Source organism: Oncorhynchus mykiss, chromosome 7 (genome assembly GCF_057628025.1).
Source record: "Oncorhynchus mykiss isolate SJ-2025 chromosome 7, ASM5762802v1, whole genome shotgun sequence".
Taxonomy (NCBI): Eukaryota; Metazoa; Chordata; class Actinopteri; order Salmoniformes; family Salmonidae; genus Oncorhynchus; species Oncorhynchus mykiss.
Window position 1 is genome coordinate 62,649,251 of NC_143028.1, and position 24,197 is coordinate 62,673,447.

Genomic DNA, 24,197 nt, shown 5'->3' on the forward strand with positions numbered 1-24,197 from the left:
TAGTTCATTATGCATACAACGATCTCTCTTTCTCGCTCTCGCTTTCTACCTCGATGTTGGTTAGCGAGAGAGATAAAATCAGTTGAGAATTTCTATTAACAATATTGTTTCCTGTCACCACAATAAACATTTATCAATGGGTTTTAATCAGTTAATCATGTCTGGATTGGTCTGACTGACTCTGAAATTGGTGAACGGCACACCACTGACCACAGCTTAAGGAGTAGGACTGATTATCTGTGTTGTTCATACTCTAGATTCTGAGAGAGTGGCCAGTCTACCTCTTTATTGTTTCCACTGCAGGTATTGGCGGGATGGACTGCCTGATGGTGGTGCAAACTTGAGCTGTGTGTTTATCTCTTATCACTCATCAGGAGAATGGCATGACTATCGGTGTTCCTCTTTAGACAACTGGATATGTGAGAAATAGGCTTCTCATGGGTATTTTCTCTGCTGTTTATGGAACCCCTACTGCATATTAATGATGGTCTGAAGACTGATGTGATTTGGTAGAATGACACTTTAAACTGGACGTTCAACGTAAAAAGCAATTTGTTCTGCTAACTCCATGTTTTTATTTTAATTTTACATTTGATTTTATTTCACCTTTATTTAACAAGGTAGGCCAGTTGAGAAAAAGTTCTCATTTACAACTGCGACCTGGCCAAGATAGAGCAAAGCAGTGCGACTGTAACGTTCTGAGTGTAGTGGGTGAGAAGTCAGGCACAGGAAGCAGAGAGTTCAGGGTAGTGCTACTTTAATGCACAACACGGCGAACATAAGCCAACTCCACGAAAACACAGGGAGTATAACAAAACAAACGCCCCAAACACGGGGACTTAAACTGTCCAGCAAAACCCACGAAATGGGAAAACACATAACCCACAGACGTGCACACAAGTTACACAAAACAGAAGGTCACAATAATTAATCCCGCACAAAGAACCAGGCAGGCCGGCTGACTAATAAAGCCTCCCTAATTATACCCAACTCAAAACAGGTGTACTCAATAAACACATAAGGGGGGGAGGAAAGAATCAGTGGCAGCTAGTAGGCCGGCGACAACGACCGCCGAGCGCCACCCGAACGGGAAGGGGAGCCACCCTCGGTCGGAGTCGTGACAGCGACACAAACAACAACACAGTTACACATGGAATAAACACACGTACAGTCAATAACGCAATAGAAAAAATCTATATACATTGCGTGAAAAAGAGGTAAGATTAGGGAGGAAAGGCAATAAATAGGCCATAGTGGCAAAGTAATTACAATTTAGCAATTAAACACTAGAGTGATAGATGTGCAGAACATGAATGTGGAAGTAGAGATACTGGGGTGCAAAGTAGCAAAAAAACGAAAACAATATGGGGATGAGGTAGTTGGATTGGCTATTTACAGATGGGCTGTGTAAAGGTGCAATGATCTGTGTGCTGCTCTGACAGCTGATGCTTAAAGTTAGTGAGGGGGATATGAGTCTCCAACTTCAGTGATTTTTGCAATTCGTTCCAGTAATTGGCAGCAGAGAACTGGAAGGAAAGGCGGCCAAATGAGGAATTGGCTTTGCGGGTGACCAGTGAAATATACCGGCTGGAGCGCGTGCTAAGGGGTGGGTGCTGCTATAGTGACCATTGAGCTGAGATAAGGTGGGGCTTTACGTAGCAAAGACTTATAGATGACCTGGAGCCAGTGGGTTTGGCGACAAATATGAAGTGAGGGCCAGCCAACGAGAGCATACAGGTTGCAGTGGTGGGTAGTATATGGGGCTTTGGTGACAAAACTGATGGCACTGTGATAGACTGTATTCAATTTGCTGAGTAGAGTGTTGGAGGCTATTTTGTAAATGACATTGCCAAAGTCAAGGATTGGTAGGATGGTCAGTTTTACGAGGGTATGTTTGGCAGCATGAGTGAAGGATGCTTTGTTGCGAAATAGGAAGGTGATTCTAGATTTAATTTTGGATTGGAGATGCTTAAGAACAGTTCGGAGTAGTGATGCTGGATGGGCGGGCAAGTGCAGGCAGCGATTGGGTGAAGAGCATGCATTTAGTTTTACTTGCATTTAAGAGCAGTTGGAGGCCACGGAAGGAGAGTTGTATGGCATTGAAGCTCGTCTGGAGGTTTGTTAACACAGTGCCCAAAGAAGGGCCAGAAGTATACAGAATTGTGTCGTCTGCGTCGAGGTGGATCAGAGAATCACCAGCAGCAAGAGCGACATCATTGATGTATACAGGGAAAAGAGTCAGCCCAAGAACTGAACCCTGTGGCACCCCCCATAGAGACTTCCAGAGGTCCGGACAACAGGCTCTCTGATTTGACACACTGAACTCTGTCTGAGAAGTAATTGGTGAGCCAGGCGAGGCAGTCATTTGAGATACCAAGGCTGTTGAGTCTGCCGATAAGAATGTGGTGATTGACAGAGTCGAAAGCCTTGGCCAGGTCGATGAATACAGCTGCACAGTATTGTCTCTTATCGATGGCGGTTATGATATTGTTTAGGACCTCGAGCATGGCTGAGGTGCACCCATGTCCAGCTCGGAAACCAGATTGCATAGCGGAGAAGGTACGGTGGGATTCGAAATGGTCTGTGATCTGTTTGTTAACTTGGCTTTCGAAGACCTTAGAAAGGCAAGGTAGGATAGATATAGGTCTGTAACAGTTTTGGTCTAGAGTGTCTCCCCCTTTGAAAAGGGGGATGATCGTGGCAGCTTTCCGATCTTTGGAGATCTCAGACGATACGAAAGAGAGGTTGAACAGACAAGTAATAGGGGTTCCAATAATTGCGGCGGATAATTTTAGAAAGAGAGGGTCAGATTGTCTAGCCCAGCTGATTTGTAGGGGTCCAGATGTTGCAACTCTTTCAGAACATCAGCTATCTGAATTTGGGTGAAGGAGAAATCGGGGAGCCTTGTGCAAGTTGCTGTGGAGGTTGCAGGGCTGTTGACCGGGGTAGGGGGAGCCAGGTGGAGAGCATGGCCAGCCTTAGAAAAATGCTTATTGAATTCTCAATTATCATGTTTTTTATTTTTATTTAAAAAAAAAAAAAATTATCCCAATTTCGTGGTATCCAATTGTTGTAGTAGCTACTATCTTGTCTCATTGCTACAACTCCCATACGGGCTCGGGAGAAACGAAGGTTGAAAGTCATGCGTCCTCCAATACACAACCCAACTAGCCGCACTGCTTCTTAACACAGCGCGCATCCAACCCGGAAGCCAGCCGCACCAATGTGTCGGAGGCTACACCGTGCACCCGGCAACCTTGGCTAGCGCGCACTGCGCCCGGCCCGCCACAGGAGTCGCGATGAGACAAGGACATCCCTACTGACCAAGCCCTCCCTAACCCGGACGACACTAGGCCAATTGTGCGTCGCCCCACGGACATCCCGGTCGCGGCTGGTTACTACAGAGCCTGGGCGCAGCTGGCGCTGCAGTACAGTGCCCTTAACCACTGTGCCACCCGGGAGGGCCAATTATCATGTATTTATCGGTGGGCAGCTGGGAGGAGGTGCTCTAATTTTCCATGGACTTTAGTGTCCCAGAATTTTTAGGAGTTAGAAGCTGAAGGTGGTCTATAACAAATTACATTGGTAGACCAGTCGGGATCGGTGGGGCTCCGTGTCGGCAGTAAAAGGGTATTGTAGCCCAAGGAGTGGCTGATGGACCTCTTCAGCTAGCCGGGAGATGGGCCTAGCACGAGGCTAGTTCCAGGCTAACTGGTGCTTGCTTCGGGACAGAGACGTTAGCCAGGAGTAGCCACTCGGATAGCAGCTAGCTAGCTGCGACGATCCAGGTGAAAAGGTTCAGAGCTTGCGGAATCCAGGGATTCACCACTTTACATTGTAGCAAAGTGTTAATTCTTCAGTGTTGTCACATGAAAAGATATACTAAAATATTTACAAAAATGTGAGGGGTGTACTCACTTTTGTGATATACTGTACCTGGCCAAAACATAGAAATACAAAAACATAGAAAACGGAACATAGAAGGCCCACCCAAATCACACCCTGACCAAACAAAATAGTGACATAAAAAGGCTCTCTAAGGTCAGGGCGTGACAGTACCCCCCCCCCCCCCCTCCCCCCCACCCCTCCAAAGGTGCGGAGTCCGGCCACAAAACCTGGGGAGGGTCTATAGGGGAGGGTCCGGGTGGGCATCTATCCGCGGTGGTGGCTCTGGTGCGGGACGTAGACTCCACTCCACCTCTAGCTCCCCCACTTTGGTGGCGCCTCTGGTGCAGGGACCCTCGTCGCTGGCCCCGGACTGGGGACCCTCGTTGCTGGAGGCTCTGGACTGGAGACCGTCGCTGGAGGCTCCGGACTGGAGACCATCGCTGGAGGCTTCGTGCCATGACTCCTCACTGGAGGCTTCGTGCCATGGATCATCACTGGAGGCTTCGTGCCATGGATCATCACTGGAGGCTTCGTGCCATGGATCATCACTGGAGGCTTCGTGCCATGGATCACCACTGGAGGCTTCATGCCATGGATCACCACAGGAGGTTTCTTGCCATGGATCACCACTGGAGGCTTCTTGCCATGGATCATCACTGGAGGCTTCTTGCCATGGATCATCACTGGAGGCTTCGTGCCATGCATCAACACTGGAGGCTTCATGCCATGGATCATCACTGGAGGCTTCGTGCCATGGATCATCACTGGGGTGAGGATACGTATGGGCAGCCTGGTGTATGGAGCTGCCACAGGGCTATCCAGGCTGGGGAGACATACAGGAGGCCTGGTTCTGGGAGCAGGCACAGGACTCACCAGGCTGGGGAGACATACAGAGGCTTGGTTCTTGGCGGAGGCACCGGATACACTGGGCCGTGGAGGCGCACTGGAGGTCTCGAGCGTAGAGCCCGCACAAGACGTCCTGGCTGGATGGTTATCTTCGCCCTGCAAATGCGGGGCGCTGGCACAGGACGCACTGGGCTGTGCAGACACACAGGATATCCTGGGCCGAAGAGATGCACTCTAGACCAGGAGCGCTGAGCCGGCACCATCCTTCCTGGCTGGATGCTCACCCTAGCCCGGCAGATGCGGGGAGCTGGGATGTAGCGCACCGGGCTGTGAACGTGCACTGGAGACACCGTGCGCTCCACCGTATAGCACGGTGCTTGAGCAGTACCACGCTTCTCCCCACGGTAAGCACGGGGAGTTGGCTCAGGTCTCCAACCTGACTCAGCCAATCTCCTCGTGTGCCCCCCCACAATTTTTTGGGGGGGGGCTGCCTCTCATGCCTGCTCCGCTGTGCCAACTCCTTGTAGCGTCGCCGCTCTGTTTCAGCTGCTTCCAGTTCCTCCTTAGGACGGCGAAATTCATGAGTCTGTGCCAAGGGTCTCTTGCCTTCCAGTATCTCCTCCCATGTCCATTCCTCCAGAAAGCTCTTCTCCTCCTTACCAAGCTGCTTAGTCCATTTGTGGTGGGAAGTTCTGTCACGGCCGTCGTTCAAGGAAGACGAAGGTTCAGCGTTGTGAGCGTACATTTTCTTTAATTTGTTAAAATGTCACCAACAAAACAAGAAATAACAAAAATGACCGTGAAGCTTACAAGGGCTATAGTACCCCTAACAAAGACAACTTCCCACAATGACAAAAGGGAAAAAGGCTGCCTAAGTATGATTCCCAATCAGAGACAACGATAGACAGCTGTCCCTGATTGAGAACCATACCTGGCAAAAACATAGAAAACCGAACATAGAATGCCCACCCAAATCACACCCTGACCAAACCAAATAGAGACATAAAAAGGTCAGGGCGTGACATCTGACATTGTATTCCTATTTGAACTTTGTTGTGCTTTTAAATGGTTGAAAGTGCAGTGATAAAACATTTAGATGATAACTAAACAAAAAATGTGACATTGTTTTTCCATTGGATTGATGGTTGTGCCTTTAGATGATTGAAAGCATAGTGATAACACATTTGGAATTAAACAAACTTCTGGCTGTCTTTTTGAGTGGGTGAATAAATGTTGAAATCTCATTGATCAATGTCTCAACCAAATATTACCCAAATCTTCACATTGAAATGACGTGGTGTGCCCAGAGAGTTGCAGAAATTGGTGCCAGTAGGATTCCCAATAACAAATATTTAACACTTTCAGGGATCTGACAGAATACAGAGAGTTAAAAAAAGAAATAGGAGAAAAAGAAAAGAGAGGAGAAGAGAAGAGAAAAAACAGACAAAATTCCCACTGACAGAGAGCTAGTTCAGTTAAAGCTCGTTGGCATGCCACATCACACCCAGCTCTCAGATCAACTGCAGCAGAGATAGAGAGATGATGAGTGACAGAACACAGTATAACAGAGCCCTGCATCTAATTGAGAGGCGAGCAGAGAGGTTGACAAGAGCTCAAAGGAGTAATGACATCCTGTAACAAAGCAGCACGCTGAGGTGAAGCACTCTGAGGTGATCCAGACCCAGGTGATGACAGCCAGGTGACTAGTGTATTAGACCTCTGTGTGTTTGGGCTCTGCGCCACCAGAAACTCGAACCAACTATTTGTTAATCACCCATGGCCAGCCTGGTCAATGCAAATCCAGTACACTCAAATTAGTATGATATGCTATGTTTGGTATGGTTAGATAAGACAGATGGGTGGTTAGTTGGTCGGGTAGGCATTTGTGAATGTCTCCCAAACCAAAGGTTGCGAGTTTGAATCTCATCACGGACAACTACTTACTAATTTTGAGCTACTTTGCAACTACTTAGCATGTTAGCTAACCCTTTCCCTAACCCCAACCTTAACCCTTGCATATAACGCAAACGTCAAGCAACCCAAAGGTTTTGAGTTCCGGACCTCATAAGGACAACTTCAGCATTTTACCAATTTTGCAACTTTACTACTACTTACTACTTTTTAGCTACATTCCAACTACTAAACAGGTTAGCGAACCCTTTCCCTAACCTTAACTCTTGCTCATAACGCGAACATCTAGCAAACCAAAGGTTTTGAGTTCAAATCTCATAAGAACAACTTCAGCATTGTAGCTAATTAGCAACTACTTTGCATGTTAGCTAACCCTTCCTCTAATCGTAATCCATTAACCTAAATCATAAACTTAACCCTAACCTCTAACCCTTAGCCTAGATAACATTAGCTAGCTAGCGTTAGCCACGTAGTCACCTACATTAGCTAAAATTCGTAACATATATGTTTTTCAAATTTGTTACAAATTGTTCGTTTTGCAAATTTGTAACAAATGATCATTTTTGAAATTCGCAACATATAATATGAATTGTAATTCATAACATATCATAGGAAATGATTGATGGACAATCACAAATGAATGCAAACCTTCCTTTCTTATTTCTTATTTGTCATGTATATTTTTTGTTATTATTATTTTTATACACTGAACAAATATATAAACTGAACATGCAACAATTTCAAATATTTTACTGAGTTACAGTAGTCAAAATCAGTCAATTTTCATAAATAAATTAGATCCTAATCAATTTTTTTTACATGACTGGGTATACCGATATGCATCTGTTGGTCACAGATACCTTAAAAAAGGTAGGGGTGTGGATCAGAAAATCAGTTAGTATCTGGTGTGACCACATTTGCCTTATACATCGCGACACATCTCGTTCGCATAGAGTTGATCAGGCTGTTGATTGTGGCCTGTGGAATGTTGTCCCACTCCTCTTCAATTTCTGTGTGAAGTTGTTGAATATTAGTACGAACTAGAACACGCTGTCATACACATCGATCCAGAGCATCCCAAATATGCTCAATGGGTGACATGTCTGGTGAGTATGCAGGCCATGAAAGAACTGAGAAATGTTCAGCTTCCAGGAATTACGTAGAGATCCATGCGACATGGGGCCATGCATTATCATGCTGAAACATGAGGTAATTGCGGCGGATGAATGGCACGACAATGGGGTCTCAGGATCCCGTCTCGGTATCTATGTGCATGCAAATTGCATCGATAAATGCAATTGTGTTTATTTTCTGTAGCTTCTGCCGGCCCATACCATAACCCCACCGCCACCATGGGGCACTCTATTTACAATGTTGATATGCCGTACACTCTGTCTGCCATCTGCCCGGTACAGTTGAAAGCAGGATTATTCTGCGAAGAAAACAGTTCTTCAGCGTGCCAGTGGCCATAGAATGTGAGCATTTACCCACTTTATTGTCCCCACGGGGAAATGTTGTTGCTGTGTTATGTACACATTTAAAGTGCAGTTCAAATACAAAACAAAATGACAATACAACTTTCATAACAAAAGAGACTAGCCTGCTGGTCTAACTGGGTCGATAGGAACTGTCATGATGTTGGCCTCTGGGTAAGGTTTATGACCCCCCCATAGATACCTTTCTACCTTCCCTCTCTCTTGACTCTACAGAGGGACTCTTGAATAGCCTTTGTTAAACAGAGATTCTGGGAACATCAGAAGGTGGGGGGAAATTAACCGTATTTTGATAATCCAACCAGTTGGACATATGCGTTGGTACTTAATGAATATGATGTCAGTTCGGTTGTCATCTGAGACATTCTCATCGTTGATAGGATGACATAAACGGTACAGTGGAAAGTCTACACATTATAGTTATCAGATTCACATGGAATTGTTGTGCCATTTAAATGTTTGAATATGACATTATTTGGGAGGGGATGAAATGTGATTTTAGCTTCTAAAATGTGAGAATTGGGTTTTCATGAGTGAATTAGGCCCGACTCAGTGGCCTGCCTACGTCAAGAGACATTGGTTATAAACTATGAAACACGCCCTCCTCTCCCTTCCCATAGAAAGCCTTGACGACAATATAACTAGCTGTTGTGAGGACGACGGTCAATATGTTAAAAAGGACTAACATGTCAACTACAGAACTAAGCCAACCTCAGCGTGAGCTTTGGTTGTGAATGGTATAAACTTTTAACTCTTATTCACTAAAGAAGTGAGACATCCTAGCCGTTGAGTTAGCAACAGCAGCTAAAAACGTGGTCTGGTAAAGGACAGACAGAGTATCCCATCTACCACCCAACGACGACATTTCAACGTTTCCCGTTCACCACCAGAGACACTCTTCAAAGGACTCCATTGGGCAACACGGCCTTCCATCTACCACCAACCTATTGAAGCGCAGCTCAGAGTAAATATTTAATGCATTTTCCTTTTCCAAATGGGCGGTAATTTAGAATGCATAAGATATTGTATTTACGATAGCACAGCTTCTCCCTTTGTTCTTCCGTCTTCCCGCTCTTTCACTCAAACCCAAACCACATTCCTTTGTGTAACCAGCTGTCATATCTGCTCCGTCCTCTAGGGATGTTTTCCTTTATGACATAATTTGTAATCAAGGTATGATTATTTCTGTGTATGTGTAATTCTGTGTGATTAGTTTGGTATTTAGTAAATAAATTAAACCCAATTTTGTATTGCTGATTCAACTTGTTAGACATGGTTCGTGAAGACAACTTTCAGATGAGACTGAAATAAGGTGACAATTAACATTGACTGCTATTGATGTAAAATATTACTAGGTCTTTAAGAGTTTATTCAGAAGATAACAGCTCTATAAATATTATTTTGTGGTGCCCTGACTTTCTAGTTAATTACATTTGCATGATTAGCTCAATCAGGTAATATTAATTACAGAGAAATGATTTTATAGATTAGCATGTCATATCACTTAATCCGGCATAGCCAAAGACACAACAGAACATAGCCCGAGCTATTTAGGAGAGATATCCCAGCTGCCACAAATGATTGTCTAGTTCTGTTGTTCCTGCCGAGGGGTGCCCTATACCTGCGCCCAGAGGGGAGTAGTTGAAAGTCCAGTAACAATGGGGGCTTGGGTCTAAAATTATTTTGTGATTCTTGCGGAGGACACTGACCTTAAAGATCTGTTCCAGGCCTGTCTGACTCCAAGTGCATTGATTGCTGTGGTGATAATCATTCCCAGCATATTTCTCTGGCTGATAGTGGCATTGCCAAACCAACAAACAATACAAAAAGTTAGTGTAGTACAGTCAACATTAAAATATCCCAGCTTTTTGAGAAAGTACAGTCTCTGTTGACTTTTGTAGATCAGGTCTGTACATTTACTCCACTGAAGCTTATTGTCCAAGATGACACACAGATATTTATATTCCTCTACAATCTCTATGTTCTGACCACTGATAGATGTTGCAGAGTTAGGTGTTGTACGCTTCCTGAAGTCTATGCACATCTCTTTGGTCTTTTTGGTATTGAGGAACAAGTGGGATTCATCACACCACTCTACAAAGTAATTTAGGACCAGGCCATGGTGTTCCTCGTCCTCATGCAACAGGTTGACAAAACTGCACATTTTAGAGTGTGCCTTTTATTGTCCCCAGCACAAGGTACAGCTGTGTAATGATCATGCTGTTTAATCAGCTTCTTGATATGCCACACCTGTCAAGTGGATGGATTATCTAGAAAAAAGAGAAATGCTTACTAACAAATTTGTGCACAAAATTTCTGAGAAATAAGCTTTTTGTGCGTATGGAACATTTCTGAGATTTTTATTTCCCAGTTTTTCACTTTATATTTTTGTTCAGTACACTATTTTCACATTGGATTTTTATTTCACAGTATTTCACTTTATATTATTTCACAGTATTTCACTTTATATTTTTGTTCAGTACACTATTTTCACATTGCATCCATTGTTGGGAAGGGCTTGTAAGTGAAGCATTTCACTGACCTTGTGCATGTGACAAATAAAACCTAAAACTCCATCTCTCCAGTCTATATGTAACAGGTGTGTGATAAATATTCAGACTGAGTGCCACTGGAGTTTTCTTGTCCTCCTACTTAGCTAGTAAAACGACTTCTCTGTTGTCAATATGTATTGTGATTCTATATGTATTGCGATTTGATGCTCCAAACATATGTCTTACTATATTGTATGTCTACTGCAGAGAGACAAGAGAGAGCCATGATAAAAAGTTTTGATCCGTCACGGAAATAAAAGTGCACCCAACTAGCCGACTAGTGCTAGCTAACTCTCCCAAGCCAATTGTAAAAAAAATAATTGGGGTCCAAAGTATCTTTAGAATATTGTTCAAAATAATATTGTGATATGTAACTGTATCGATTGTTTCTCCCATCACTAACCCCTGCCCCCTCTAAAAGACATAACATTGTTTATGTATTTTCTATTTGGGAGAGAGAGATATAAGGTATGCTTCAGGGTTGGGATCAATTCCAATTCTCTGCCTGCTTCCATGGCAGGGTCTTGTTCCCTGCCATAACTTCCTCCCATGTCCAAGATGTCCTCCACTCACTTTTCTCCCAGGCGTAGGATCCCTGCTCCTCCTGACCACGATGCTTGGTCCTTTGGTGATGGGATCTTCTGTCACGCTCGTTGAAACGATTGGACCAAGGCGCAGCGTGCGTAGTTCCACATATTTTTATTAATAGAAACTCACCAAACACAAACGAAACGTGAAGCTACAGGTGTGCACACAGGCAACTATCTGTAGACACGATCCCACAAAGCACAATGAGGAAATGGCTGCCTAAATATGATCCCCAACCAGAGACAACGATAAACAGGCCAACATATACCATTAATCACCTAGATGACCCACCGTAGTCACTGTCACGCCCCAATCAACAGAGAATAAACAGCTCTCTCTGGTCAGGGCGTGACACTCTGGTTAATGCCCTCCTTGCCTGGTCCATTTTGGTGGGCGGCCCTCTCTTGGCAGGTTTGTTGTGGTGCCATATTCTTTCCATTTTATGAATAATCGATTTAATGGTGCTCAGTGGGATGTTCAAAGTTTCTGATATTTTTGTATAACCCAACCCTGACCCCATGGGGGTTGGCTCTCTCTAATTCTCTCTTTCGCTCTTTCTTTCTCTCTCTTGGAGAACCTGAGCCCTAGGACCATGCCTCAGGACTACCTGACATGATGACTCCTTGCTGTCCCCAGTCCACCTGGCCGTGCTGCTGCTCCAGTTTCAACTGTTCTGCCTTATTATTATTGGACCATGCTGGTAATTTATGAACATTTGAACATCTTGGCCGTGTTCTGTTATAATCTCCACCCGGCACAGCCAGAAGAGGACTGGCCACCCCACATAGCCTGGTTCCTCTCTAGGCTTCTTCCTAGGTTTTGGCCTTTCTAGGTAGTTTTTCCTAGCCACCGTGCTTCTACACCTGCATTGCTTGCTTTTCGGAGTTTTAGGCTGGGTTTCTGTACAGCACTTTGAGATATCAGCTGATGTACGAAGGGCTATATAAAAACATTTGATTTGATTTGATCTGGTCTTCTCCCCAACTTTGTCCCTGAACTGTTTTGTGAGCTCCTTGGTCTTCATGGTGCCACTTGCTTGGTGGTGCCCCTTGCATAGTGGTGTTGGAGGCTCTGGGGCCTTTCAGAACAGGTGTATATATATTGAGATCATGTGACAGATCATGTGATACTAAGATTGCACACAGGTGGACTTTATTTAACTAATTATGTGACTTCTGAAGGTAATCTGTTGCACCAGATCTTTTGTAGGTGCTTCGAAGCAAATAGGGTGAATACATATGCACTCACCACTTTTTTGTAGTTGAATTTTATGAAGAAAGTTTTTTTTAAATTTCACTTCACCAATTTGAATTTTTTTTTGTATGTCCATTACATGAAATCCAAATAAAAATCCATTTAAATTGCAGGTTGTGTGCAAGTAATGCAAGAAAAATAGGTAAAACGCCAAGGGGATGAATACTTTTGCAAGGCACTGTATATGAATACCTATTACACACAGAAATAATCCTCAGCATCCACCCTCAACCCCCACAGACAATTCCGCAGGAGAAGAAGCCGGATATGGAGGTCTTGTGCTGGCATGGTTACACTTGGTCTGCGGTCGTGAGGCCGGTTGGATGTACTGACAATCCTCTAAAATGATGTTGGAGGCAGTTTATGGTAGAGAAATTAACATTAAATTCTCTGGCAACAGCTCTGGTGGACATTCCTGCAGTCAGCATGCCAATTGCATGCCCCCTCAACACTCAAGACATCCATGGCCTTTTATTGTCCCCACCACAAGGGGCACCTGTGTAATGATCATGCTGTTTAATCAGCTTCTTGATATGCCACAACTGTCAAGTGGATGGATTATCTTGGTAAAGGAGAAATGCTCACTAACAGGTATGTAAACACATTTGTGCACAACATTTTAGAGAAATGCGCTTTTTTGTGCATATGGAACAATTCAGGGATTTTATTTCAGCTTATGAAACATTGGACCAACACTTTACATGTTGTGTTCATATTTTTGATCAGTGAAGTTTACCTAATAAACTGGCCGGTGTGTGTATTTTGACATTATAACGCTTGCAGAGCTTCCCGGGCATTAGAGCAGAGACACGTCATACTCATCGTCGACATCTCTAACGCAGAAATACTGGGGCAGGTAATGGCTAACTAGCTAAATACAGAAAATAGCTTACGGTTGTGAATGTGATAAAACTAAAGCAGGGCATTCTACCTGATAATGTTTTAACTTGTGCACTGTCTCGTCGCTGTCTCAGTCAGAATGACGGTCAACAAACATTCCACCAGAGAACAAACAAAATGTTGTTTATACCAGTGAAACTTGTCACATTCTTATTACCTACAGACATGTTAGACTAAGTTTAAACCAGTCTTAACTCACACGGATACAGAGGACATGCGTAATGGAAGAATGAGAGAAGGTGATACTCGCGACTGGCTGGTGTCGGAGAACAGTGTAATGACTCAATCACGGTTAATGTCATTGTTTGGATGGCTGACCATTGTGGGTTATCACAAACACACCTTATCTGTGGAAATCTCGAGGAAGAGACGTTCCCATGGAAGTCTTGGGGTTACTGACGGGAGAAGGAAGAGACGTTCCCATGGAAGTCTTGGGGTTACTGACGGGAGAAGGATGAGACGTTCCCATGGAAGTCTTGGGGTTACTGACGGGAGAAGGATGAGACGTTCCCATGGAAGTCTTGGGGTTACTGACGGGAGAAGGATGAGACGTTCCCATGGAAGTCTTGGGGTTACTAACGGGAGAAGGAAGAGACGTTCCCATGGAAGTCTTGGGGTTACTGACGGGAGAAGGAAGAGACGTTCCCATGGAAGTCTTGGGGTTACTAACGGGAGAAGGAAGAGAAGACTGATGGAAACTTTGATTGAGGATATAATATTACCGTGGGAATTAAATTGTCATGTTTGGATTGTTTCAAGAGTTCATAAAGAGCTGTATATTTCTACATGTTTGATTGTACTGTAAGTGATATTGATTTATTGTTACAGGGAAACTGTTATTTTGTTAAGGATAGTTCAAAGAGGGTGCGACAGGGCTCCTTTTATTCTATAATGTTTCTTGTATCTCATCTACACTGCAATTGTTTGGGTGTTAATTTGTTGGTGACTAATACACTATATTAATTGAATTGAGTAAATGGATTGCTCATTTTGCAGAGTTAGTATTTGATTGACTGTACACTTTAATTGAGTAGGTCTATTGGTAGTTGTTATTTACACTATACACATAGCACATGCTTGGGTACCACCTTGACATCTCTGATCTTCTTCCCTCAATAAATGAATGCTATAACATTGGTTTCCAGGATTAGTTGTTTGTATCTAGTCTCTTAATGATTGTATAATGATGCAAGTAAGACACAAGTTCATTATAGTCATACTGAGAGGTGAAGTAAGGCTCACTTCCTTAACTAGATTCCACCAGAGATGTACAGTGCCTGTTGCATTTATAACATTTTATATAAACATAATTTATATACACATAATATTGGAGTCAGAATGATGAATGTAGTTTATTATTATATTCAACATAATCTCTACATAATGATTGGAACATTTCCATCCACCTACATATTGGTGACCACTCCTCAGTTGATGGGGATTTCTATATTCCCCTACACAGGTTCATGTCAACTCAACATTGTTAAAACCTCTTGAGTGTAGGGGGCAGTATTTTGATGTTTGGATGAAAAACGTACCCAAATGAAACTTCCTATTTCACAGGCCTAGAATCTAGAATATACATATAATTGACAGATTAGGATAGAAAACACTATAAAGTTTCCAAAACTGTCCAAATATTGTCTGTGAGTATAACAGAACTGATATTGCAGGTGAAAACCTGAGGAAAATCCAACTAGGAAGTGCTGTTTTTCCTGAAAGCTCTCTGTTCCATTTCATGCCTTCCCTCCATTTAAAGGGATATCAACCAGATGTATTTTACTATGGCTTCCACATGGTGTGAACAGTCGTTAGACATAGTTTCAGGCTTTTATTTTGAAAAATGAGCGAGAAAGATCACGTCACGTCATTGGATGGCTGACTGCCAGCAGCATTTTGCATGCGCCAAAGAGTGGAGCAGACTCTTTCTCTCTTTCTCTCTCTCTCCTATTGAAGAAGCTACAGTCCGGTTTAAATATTATCGATTATATATTGTAAAAACAACGAGGATTGATTATAAAAAACGTTTGACATGTTTCTACGAACTTTACGGATACTATTTGGAATTTAAGTCTGCCCCGTCGTGACCGCTCGAGCCTGTGGATTTCTGAACTTAATGCGCCAACCAAATGGAGGTATTTTGGATGTAAAAATAATATTTATGGAACAAAAGGAACATTTACTGTGTAACTGGGAGTCTCATGAGTGCAAAAATCAGAAGATTATCAAAGGTAAGCGATTAATTTTATTGCTTTTCATGACCAATCTACTTTGCTGCTAGCTGTTTGTAATGTAATGTCTGCTGAGAGAGATGTCCTTACATAAATGCTTGGTATGCTTTCGCCGAAAAGCTTTTTTCAAATCTGACACGCCAGGTGGATTAACAACAAGCTAAGCTGTGTTTTGCTATATTGCACTTGTGATTTCATGAAAATATTTTTAGTAATTTAATTTGAATTTGGCGCTCTGCAATTCAGCGGATGTTGACGAAAATGATCCCTAACGGGATGGGTGCGTCAAGAAGTTAAACAAGAATGTAAGCTTATAAAAGGCATACGTTTCTCAAACTACAAGTCAAAGTCAACAATTTTAAAGTCTTTGTAAACACTTTATGATTTTGTATTCTAGGACTCATTCATATAGCCTATAAAGAGAGCCAGAGGAATGCATTGCTATGTGTGCCCAGGTGGATGTGTCATCACTGCTGGTGCTGATGCTGATGTTGCATTGGTGGACCTGAGAGACACTGAGACCTGGTGCTCCTCCAATCTCTTCTTCCTCCTGCTCCTGCCATAGACTGGCCAGCATACGTAGCTCCTCTTCTTCCATACGTAGCTTCTCCTCCTCCTGCATACGTAGGCTGTCCAACAGACGCAGATCACAGCTGCTGGACCAAACAGGCTCATGCCTCCTCTCCCTCCTCTCCTCGCCCACCTTCAAGTCAACAGCAACAAATAAAACCAAGACTGATTACAGACAATGCATTCCAAACATCAAGATAAAGGAATTTGTTTGCTTTTGAGTGCTGGGCTTTCTGGTTTGATCGTGGTATGTATCAAGCACATGACCCAAACTCATAGTATCTCAACCATCCTTCGTCATCACATCCACAAATAGCAAGTTATTGGATTTGTCCAATAACAAACAGGTCGAAGAACTGAGGTCATGCCGCCTACTGTATGAAGCCTAAGTGTAACCAAGAGAAGTAATCCCATGCATGCCCAGCATAGGCCTGGATTTCACCCACTGGCCCGCGGCTTAACTGGCTGGACTGGTGTGTGTCTGTGTGTGTGTGTGTGCTTGTGGATGCGTGTGTACAGTAACTTGTCTAGCTATTGATTCATGTTGGAGGCTTGGAGCTCTGTGGTAACTGGCATTGTCCGACAGTAAGGAGGGAAGTTCAGGGCGAACCTTAATGTTGAGAAAGGATCAATGGCTACTGGCATGAAATTATCCTCACAGGTCAGTGGGAACAGCAACAATAACCCCTGTCATCTCTCTCTCTCTCTCTGACAACCTTTCAATATGGCCCCTGACTGTACTGTATCATGGGCTACCTCAGTGGATGCTGGTGATGGGAGGAAGGCTCAACAGCCTCCACTGTGCTACCTGCTAGGGACATGGAGCAGGGTGGCATCTCTCTCTCTCTCTCTCTCTCTCTCTCTCTCGCGCTCTCTCACTCTCTCTCTCTCTCTCTCTCGCTCTCTCTCTCGCTCTCTCTCTCTGGCATCCTTCTCCTCAGCTCAGCATGACTGATAAACCTGCTCTCAGATCACTGATCTGCTCTGTACAACGACAGCACATCACAAACTTTAATGTAAGCAGAGGGGAAGAGTGGGGTGAGGGAAGAGACAGACAGACAGACAGGCAGATGGGGGCGACACAGCATTTCATCATGCCATCAGAAGCTGAACAACACGATTCCAACCCCTATAACAAGCTTATCTATACATTTCCTCAACCACACTTCTTCTATCTAAACTTCTCTCTCATCTCCTTCCTTAATCTCTCTCTTCTATTGAAGCACACTCTGACTGCAACCACTTGAGCATTGGAGACGATTGGAACTGACCATGTATACTGTATGTGACTCGTTTCCACATGCTAGGTGTATGCTGGGCTCCCAAGTGGTGCAGCGGTCTAAGGCACTGCATCTCAGTGCTATAGGCATCACTATATAGTACCTTGCAAAAGTATTCACCCCCCTTGGCGTTTTACCTATTTTGTTGCATTACAACCTGCAATTTAAATAGATTTGTATTCGGATTTCATGTAATGGACATACAAAAAATAGTCAAAATTGGTGAAGTGAAATGAAAATAATAACTTGCATATGCATATGTATTCATCCCCTTTACATTGAAGCCCCTAAATAAGATCTGGTGCAACCGATTACCTTCAGAAGTCACATAGTTAGTTAAATAAAGTCAACCTCTGTGCAATCTAAGTGTCACATGATCTGTCACATGATCTCAATATATATACACCTGTTCTGAAAGGCACCAGAGTCTGCAACACCACTAAGTAAGGGGCACCACCAAGCAAGCGACACCATGAAGACCAAGGAGCTCCCCAAACAGGTCAGGGACAAAGTTGTGGAGAACAGATCAGGGTTGGGCTATAAAAAAATATCAGAAACAAATTTTGCGCTCAGTTGAACATCCCACAGAGCACCATTAAATCCATTATTAAAATGTTTTAAGAATATGGCACCACAACAAACCTGCCAATAGGGCATTAACCAGAGAGGCAACAAAGAGACCAAAGATAACCCTGAAGGAGCTGCAAAGCTCCACAGCGGAGATTCTGTTTATTAGACCCTTTTAAGCCATACACTCCACACAGCTGAGCTTTACGGAAGAGTGACCAGAAAAAAAGCCATTGTTTAAAGAAAGAAATAAGTAAACACATTTGGTGTTCGCCAAAAGGCATGTGGGAGACTCCCCAAACATATGGCAGAAGGTATACAAACCCAACTCCTCGCATCACCCCGAGAACCCCATCCCCACAGTGAAGCATGGTGGTGGCAACATCATGCTGTGGGGATGTTTTTCATAGCCAGGGACTAGGTAACTGGTCAGAATTGAAGGAATGATGGATGGCACTAAATACATGGAAATTCTTAGGGGAAACCTGTTTCAGTCTTCCAGAGATTTGAGACTGGGACAGAGGTTCACCTTCCAGCAAGACAATGACCCTAAGCACACTGCTAAAGCAACACTCGAGTGGTTTAGCTACCTGCAGATAGCTTTAGCTACCTGCAGATTCATACTCCAGCATTTTATGCATAGTGGCTAGCTATGGCAATGCGTTTGTCTTGTAGCTAGCTGTAGGTTGGGTTTGTGGTTCATTGTTTAGCTAGCTAGCTACATGTCATAACAAAAGGCTCCACTTCGCAAGATATTTATTACATGACCCATCAAGATAGCCAGGTGGGGGTAATTACTGCCATCTATTGTATTTCATGATAATTTGTACATGTTTAGACAATAGTGACCTATCCACATAGGTAGATGTGGCTGGGCTGTGGTTATAGCATCATCTAATAATTATAAAGTTTATCTGGACACTTTCAAAGTCAGATTAGGATACAGGCCAAGGACTAGGTATAGGATACTACTTTCACCACTTTTAGTCTTGAAATCTTTAGCACATTGCCTCACGTGAATCCTTAAAGAGATGGGTGAGGCTAATTCTCAAGAGGGTGTGAACGATGTTGATTGGGTGTAGACAAGGAAGAGGGCTCAACTCGGTGTACCAAATCATTCCAGGGACATTTTCTCAAAAGTGGGGTTACAAGTTTATCAACTTTCAAAGCAGAATTACTTTCCCATTGTTCCTCAACTGCAGTGTATGATATACCATTTTGTAGCTCTGAGTCTCTACTTTTATCCAATGTAAAAAACACCACTTAATATTTAGCTACATTTGACTGAATCGAGGTGGTGGGTCACACACAGCTTCTTACATTCTCACATTCTTCTTATTTGTCATTTTTTATAACTCCTGTATTTTTGTTTTGCCTTATGTCATTTTTATAACTACATTGATATTGACTACTGCATTGTTGGGTTTAGAGCTTGCAAGAAAGGCATTTCCCTGCACTTGTGTACATAACATTAAAACTTGAAACCCCAACCTTAGAAGAAACACTGTCACATCCACTCTTTGTCAGACACAACTTTTACTCCTCCCTGGAACCTCTCTTCCTTTCTTCAGTGAGAAATCAGACTTTTCACACTCTTACATCACATCGGTGTCCCAAATGGCACCCTATTCCCTGTATAGTGCACTACATTATAGGGAATAGGGTGCCATTTGGTATGAATCCAGATCTTTAATTAAACAGTGGGCTCTGTTCTGTTGTGGGAGGTCAAGGTGAATGATCGTTCTCTCATACTGGAGGGTCACTGTGATAATTCTCTATCTATCCTTCAACATGCACTCTTCTCACGCTCTTTTCTTCTCACTCCTTCACTCTTTGTGTATCCCTCCACTCATTCCCTGTTTTCTCTCTATTCTTTACCAGAGCTTTGGAGATATGGCTGTGGGATGATGAGGGTCAGCAAGGAGCACAGGCACACTCACTGTGTCTATCTGTTTCAAAACTGAGCTCTATTTTAAGCTGGCACACTTTTTTTCAGAGGGAAAAAGTCCAGGAAATTGCAGAGTGCTTCTCTTTTGATTCAACTGCTGTAGAGTTTATGACACAGACCACTGAGTCACAATCACAGATAACACTAGGTTTAAGTAGCTAGTAGGAATTTCAGCTTGAAGAAATAAAACATAAAAAATATGAGGACATTCTATCTTTTGACTCTTGTTGGTAGTGTGTGATACATCCATCTATTAGGGCTGTGACGATACCAGAATCACAATATATTTTCCAAGGCAAAAATGAAAACACAAAGCATCCCAATCTTTTTGGTCCTTTAAAAAACATGCTTTATGTAAAATATTGTGTGCTATAGCTTAGGGAATAAATAAACGGGACTCTGGATGACAACGTAATAATATTTGTTTACAAAATTAGGGCTGTTCTCCTAAAGAAGTTAAATCCGCTTTGTGTTTTGTTGGCTTGCCAAGATACTTTAGAGTATTGCGATAATGGTATCATCCCAGCCCTAGCATCTATGTATATGTGACTTCTAGGCTATTAGTTGAAGTTACTGATGAGACTTCAGTCTGTCATCTGGTGGAGGAATCACATGGTGGCTTGTCTGATGTGCTTTGATAACTGTAATGCCCTGTCTGTTGTATCATCAGACATGGCTGGCTGCACAATTAAACTCTCAGACAGGAACTCTTTGCCTCTCCCTTTCTCACTCCAACCCATCCCCTTCTCCCTACCATCCCTCCCTCGCAGGACCCTCCATCCTTACCTCTCAGGGCCTCCTTCCCTTTCATCCCCTCCCTTACACTCTATCCCTCCACAGTGACAGGAGACAGTAAGGACTGATGGTCACTTGACAGCTGCTCACTTCATTATCACACGAGAAGTAGAGGAGGAAATATAAGATGTCAGGGTTAACAGAAGAAATGTGTCTTTTCTCTCTTGGAAAATCATGTGCTTCTGTTCTGTCCCACAGGGCGGTGAGAGGGAATACTAAATGCCTGGCTGCAGACAGACAGTACCTTACCTTGTCTAGTATGGAGTCTCCTCTCATAGAGATCTCCTGCTCAGTGATGTCTTTTCCTGTCTCCCCCCCGCCCCCCTCCCAGGTCCAGACTGGCCCAATCTGCTGTGTCTTTGTCCCTGCCTGGTGCCCTGACTGAGTGACCGCCAGCGGGTTGGGACCATCCCAGCCACCTCTCCTATTCTCCTGTATGCTTGGAGGTCAGTGTGGGGAGCCTGCCTGGTCTGTGTGGGATAGGGTTTGGTCCACTGGACCTACTGGACTCAGTCCGTGCTCTGGACAGAGTGTCCCCATCTGGGCCCGGTGATCTGGGCGTACCAGGGCTGTGGGGGACACTGTTCCTCTCATGGAGGAACCTGGAGTAGGTCTCTTCCAGAGAGGAACGGTTTACAAAGAAGATTCTGATCGAGTTTGGAAAGTCAGGAAGTTAGACATTTAAACCAAAATATAGAATAATCTAGAAGGGATGAAAGACTCACTGATATCAGTTTCTATCAACTAATTCATATGTATAGGGTCCCTTAAATATAATTTCCAAGCAAACTGCCAACTGTCAACAAACTGTCAAGTTTGTCAAATATTCCACCCAAGCTGTTAACTTCTTTTTGCAGATTTTTTTTTTACCAGTTCCCTTCTTCCTCACTTTAAAATAGGGAGATCAGAACTTTTTTTTACCTAATTAAAGTATGGGTAATGGTAGCCAGGCAGACATCTCTAAAATGACAGAGGAGACACTGATGCAAGACCTTGAAACAAAAAGACATCTGCCTCAAGCTGGGAAATTATAGCACAACCTGTCACAAATAACTGCAAAATAGAGTGGGTGCAGGCCATCTAGCTAATAAACCTGCAAATGTTGTAAATCAAATACAATGTTATTGGTCACATACACATGGCTAGCAGCTGTTATTGCGAGTATAGCGAAATGCTTGTGCTTCTAGTTCCAACAGTGCAGAAATATCTAACATGTAATCTAACAATTCCACAACAACTACCTAATACACACACATCTAAGTAAAGGAATGGAATAAAAAATATATACATATAAATATATGGATGAGCAATGACAGAGTGGCATAAGCAAGATGCAATATGGTATAAAATATGATATATTCAAATGAGATGAGTAATGCAAGATATGTAATCATTATTAAAGTGGCATTATTAATGTGACTAGTGATCCATTTAAAGTGGCCAATGATTTCAAGTCTGTATGTAGGCAGCAGCCTGTCTGTGTTAGTGATGGCTTAACAGTCTGATGGCCTTGAGATAGAAGCTGTTTTTCAGTCTCTGTACTGTACGACATTGGCGGCTAGCCGAGGGCTGGGATCACAAGTTCCAAATGACTTGCAATTATCTATGGCAGGAGGCTATCTGAAAATATACATTAGTCTTGCTTAGTTGGCAGAGGCTAAGATGGTTCTAAAGTAGTGCTAGGCTTTCATCCCGGCAAATGGTCTCAGTAGGTTTGGCTTGAAAGCAGACAGCTCTGGTTCCTCGTTTATTAATGAGGACAACCTGGTGATAGGGCATGTTATGTTCGACTACTACCTCAAACCTCCTTGACTCTTCTTCGCTCCTCCTCTCTGCCATATGTTTCTTATCATGCTTTTCATTTCATGCTCAGAATCAATGTCATTGAGTGGGGCACTGATGTCAGTGGTGTGATGGAGTCCTGACACAGTCTAGAGTCAACACCTCTGGATTGGAGGCCATTTATTAAGCATGATATAAGATCCAACTGGGATGAGGCATCGAATGTGGACAATTCAGAAGTTTGCTTTTCATATGATTTAATGATCTACTAATAATCAGGGATACAGAAAGCAGAGTAATATTGTTTCACTCTTTAGTAACAATGTATTTTCTCTATTTTGCAAGTTACAATTGTCAGGCAATCTGTATTTTGCTTCAGTAATAGGTTAGGGAGCAGAGGAAGATCACAGCCTTTAGTGACTACCTATGGATATGGTAGTAAGTGGTGGTGTAGGATAGTTGAACCCATCAATTACCTAAAACAATTTGTGAGTCTGTTTAGTATTTTGTTTATTCAAATGAACCTTTCAGAGTAAGATGATTGAGTAAGATAAAAACAAACAGAACAAGATGGGAATTGAAAGAAAAACCGAAAGCTCCAGTGGTAATAGAATATGTTATTCTAGATTAGCAGAGCTGCTAAGACCCACCACACACACACACACCACACACAAACACACCCACCCATCCGATGATTTCCCTCAGGAGAGGAGAGAGGGACGGACCAACACACAACTGAATTATATTTCTCTGTCTCACACACAACTGAATTGAGGATGAAGAATATTTAATCTCGGACGTAACTGAAGTTAACTGGTCTATTTTTTTTAAGTGATGTTTTTCTCACGCACCAAACCGAATCAGGCTTTTCTCATATGAGATCTTAACTGAATCATGTTAATCTCTTGAGGAACCAATATATTTTTTCCTTGCATATAGACATGGACTGAATGTATAAAATAACTGACCCTCAATGCTCTCTTGGTGGAATTCATTAAGCCAAGCCAAGAAAAGAAAAACTAGCAGCTCAAGGTCCAGTCATTTATTCTGAATATTAATGGAAGTCTTAAATCTGAATAATTAAATTCCTTCTTAAATTTAGAACCAGTAAAGACAATTAGTTTTCCTTTGAATACATCTACCGGTAATAGACTTTGTAATCATGACTTTGAAAATTCTCTTCTGCAGCTCTATCACTGGGTTAGCATTACTGTGCAAACAGCTTTCCCTTTCGTTTTGCACTAATGGTATCAGATATAAGATTAAAGAGTATAAAGGAAATAAAGAATCATCCATCAGCCATTGTTAGTTATTATAGGCACTTATTTTATGCTTCTGTTAAGTTTAAAATCTGCCCTTTTATTTGCCCAGAGAGCACCTGATATATATGATTATATAGGCCGGTAGCTTCTTTTCAGTTTAGCAAACATTTGCTTTTATATAGCTGCTGTAATGTTGTTGTGTGGAGGTGGAAAGATTGCTTATTCAGGGGATCTGAAGGTCAAAGCTCTAAGACGTTTCTATTGTTTTTTAAAAATTGATGTTTTTATTGAAACAATTTCTTTAACTAGACAAGTTAGTTCTGAGCAAAT

General features: G+C 42.9%; 1 protein-coding gene across 1 annotated transcript in view; it reads right to left on the minus strand.

Moving 5' to 3' along the window:
* The window catches only part of LOC149982629 (uncharacterized), a 229,931-nt gene that overhangs the window by 35,116 nt on the left and 170,618 nt on the right, over positions 1–24,197 (minus strand). Inside the window, exons 4-5 of the mRNA XM_090242224.1 lie at positions 5,205–5,221; positions 4,786–4,839 (exon numbers count right to left, since the gene is read on the minus strand). Of these exons, the coding sequence (XP_090098350.1) occupies positions 4,786–4,839; positions 5,205–5,221 (71 nt within the window). The remainder of the gene's footprint in view (positions 1–4,785; positions 4,840–5,204; positions 5,222–24,197) is intronic.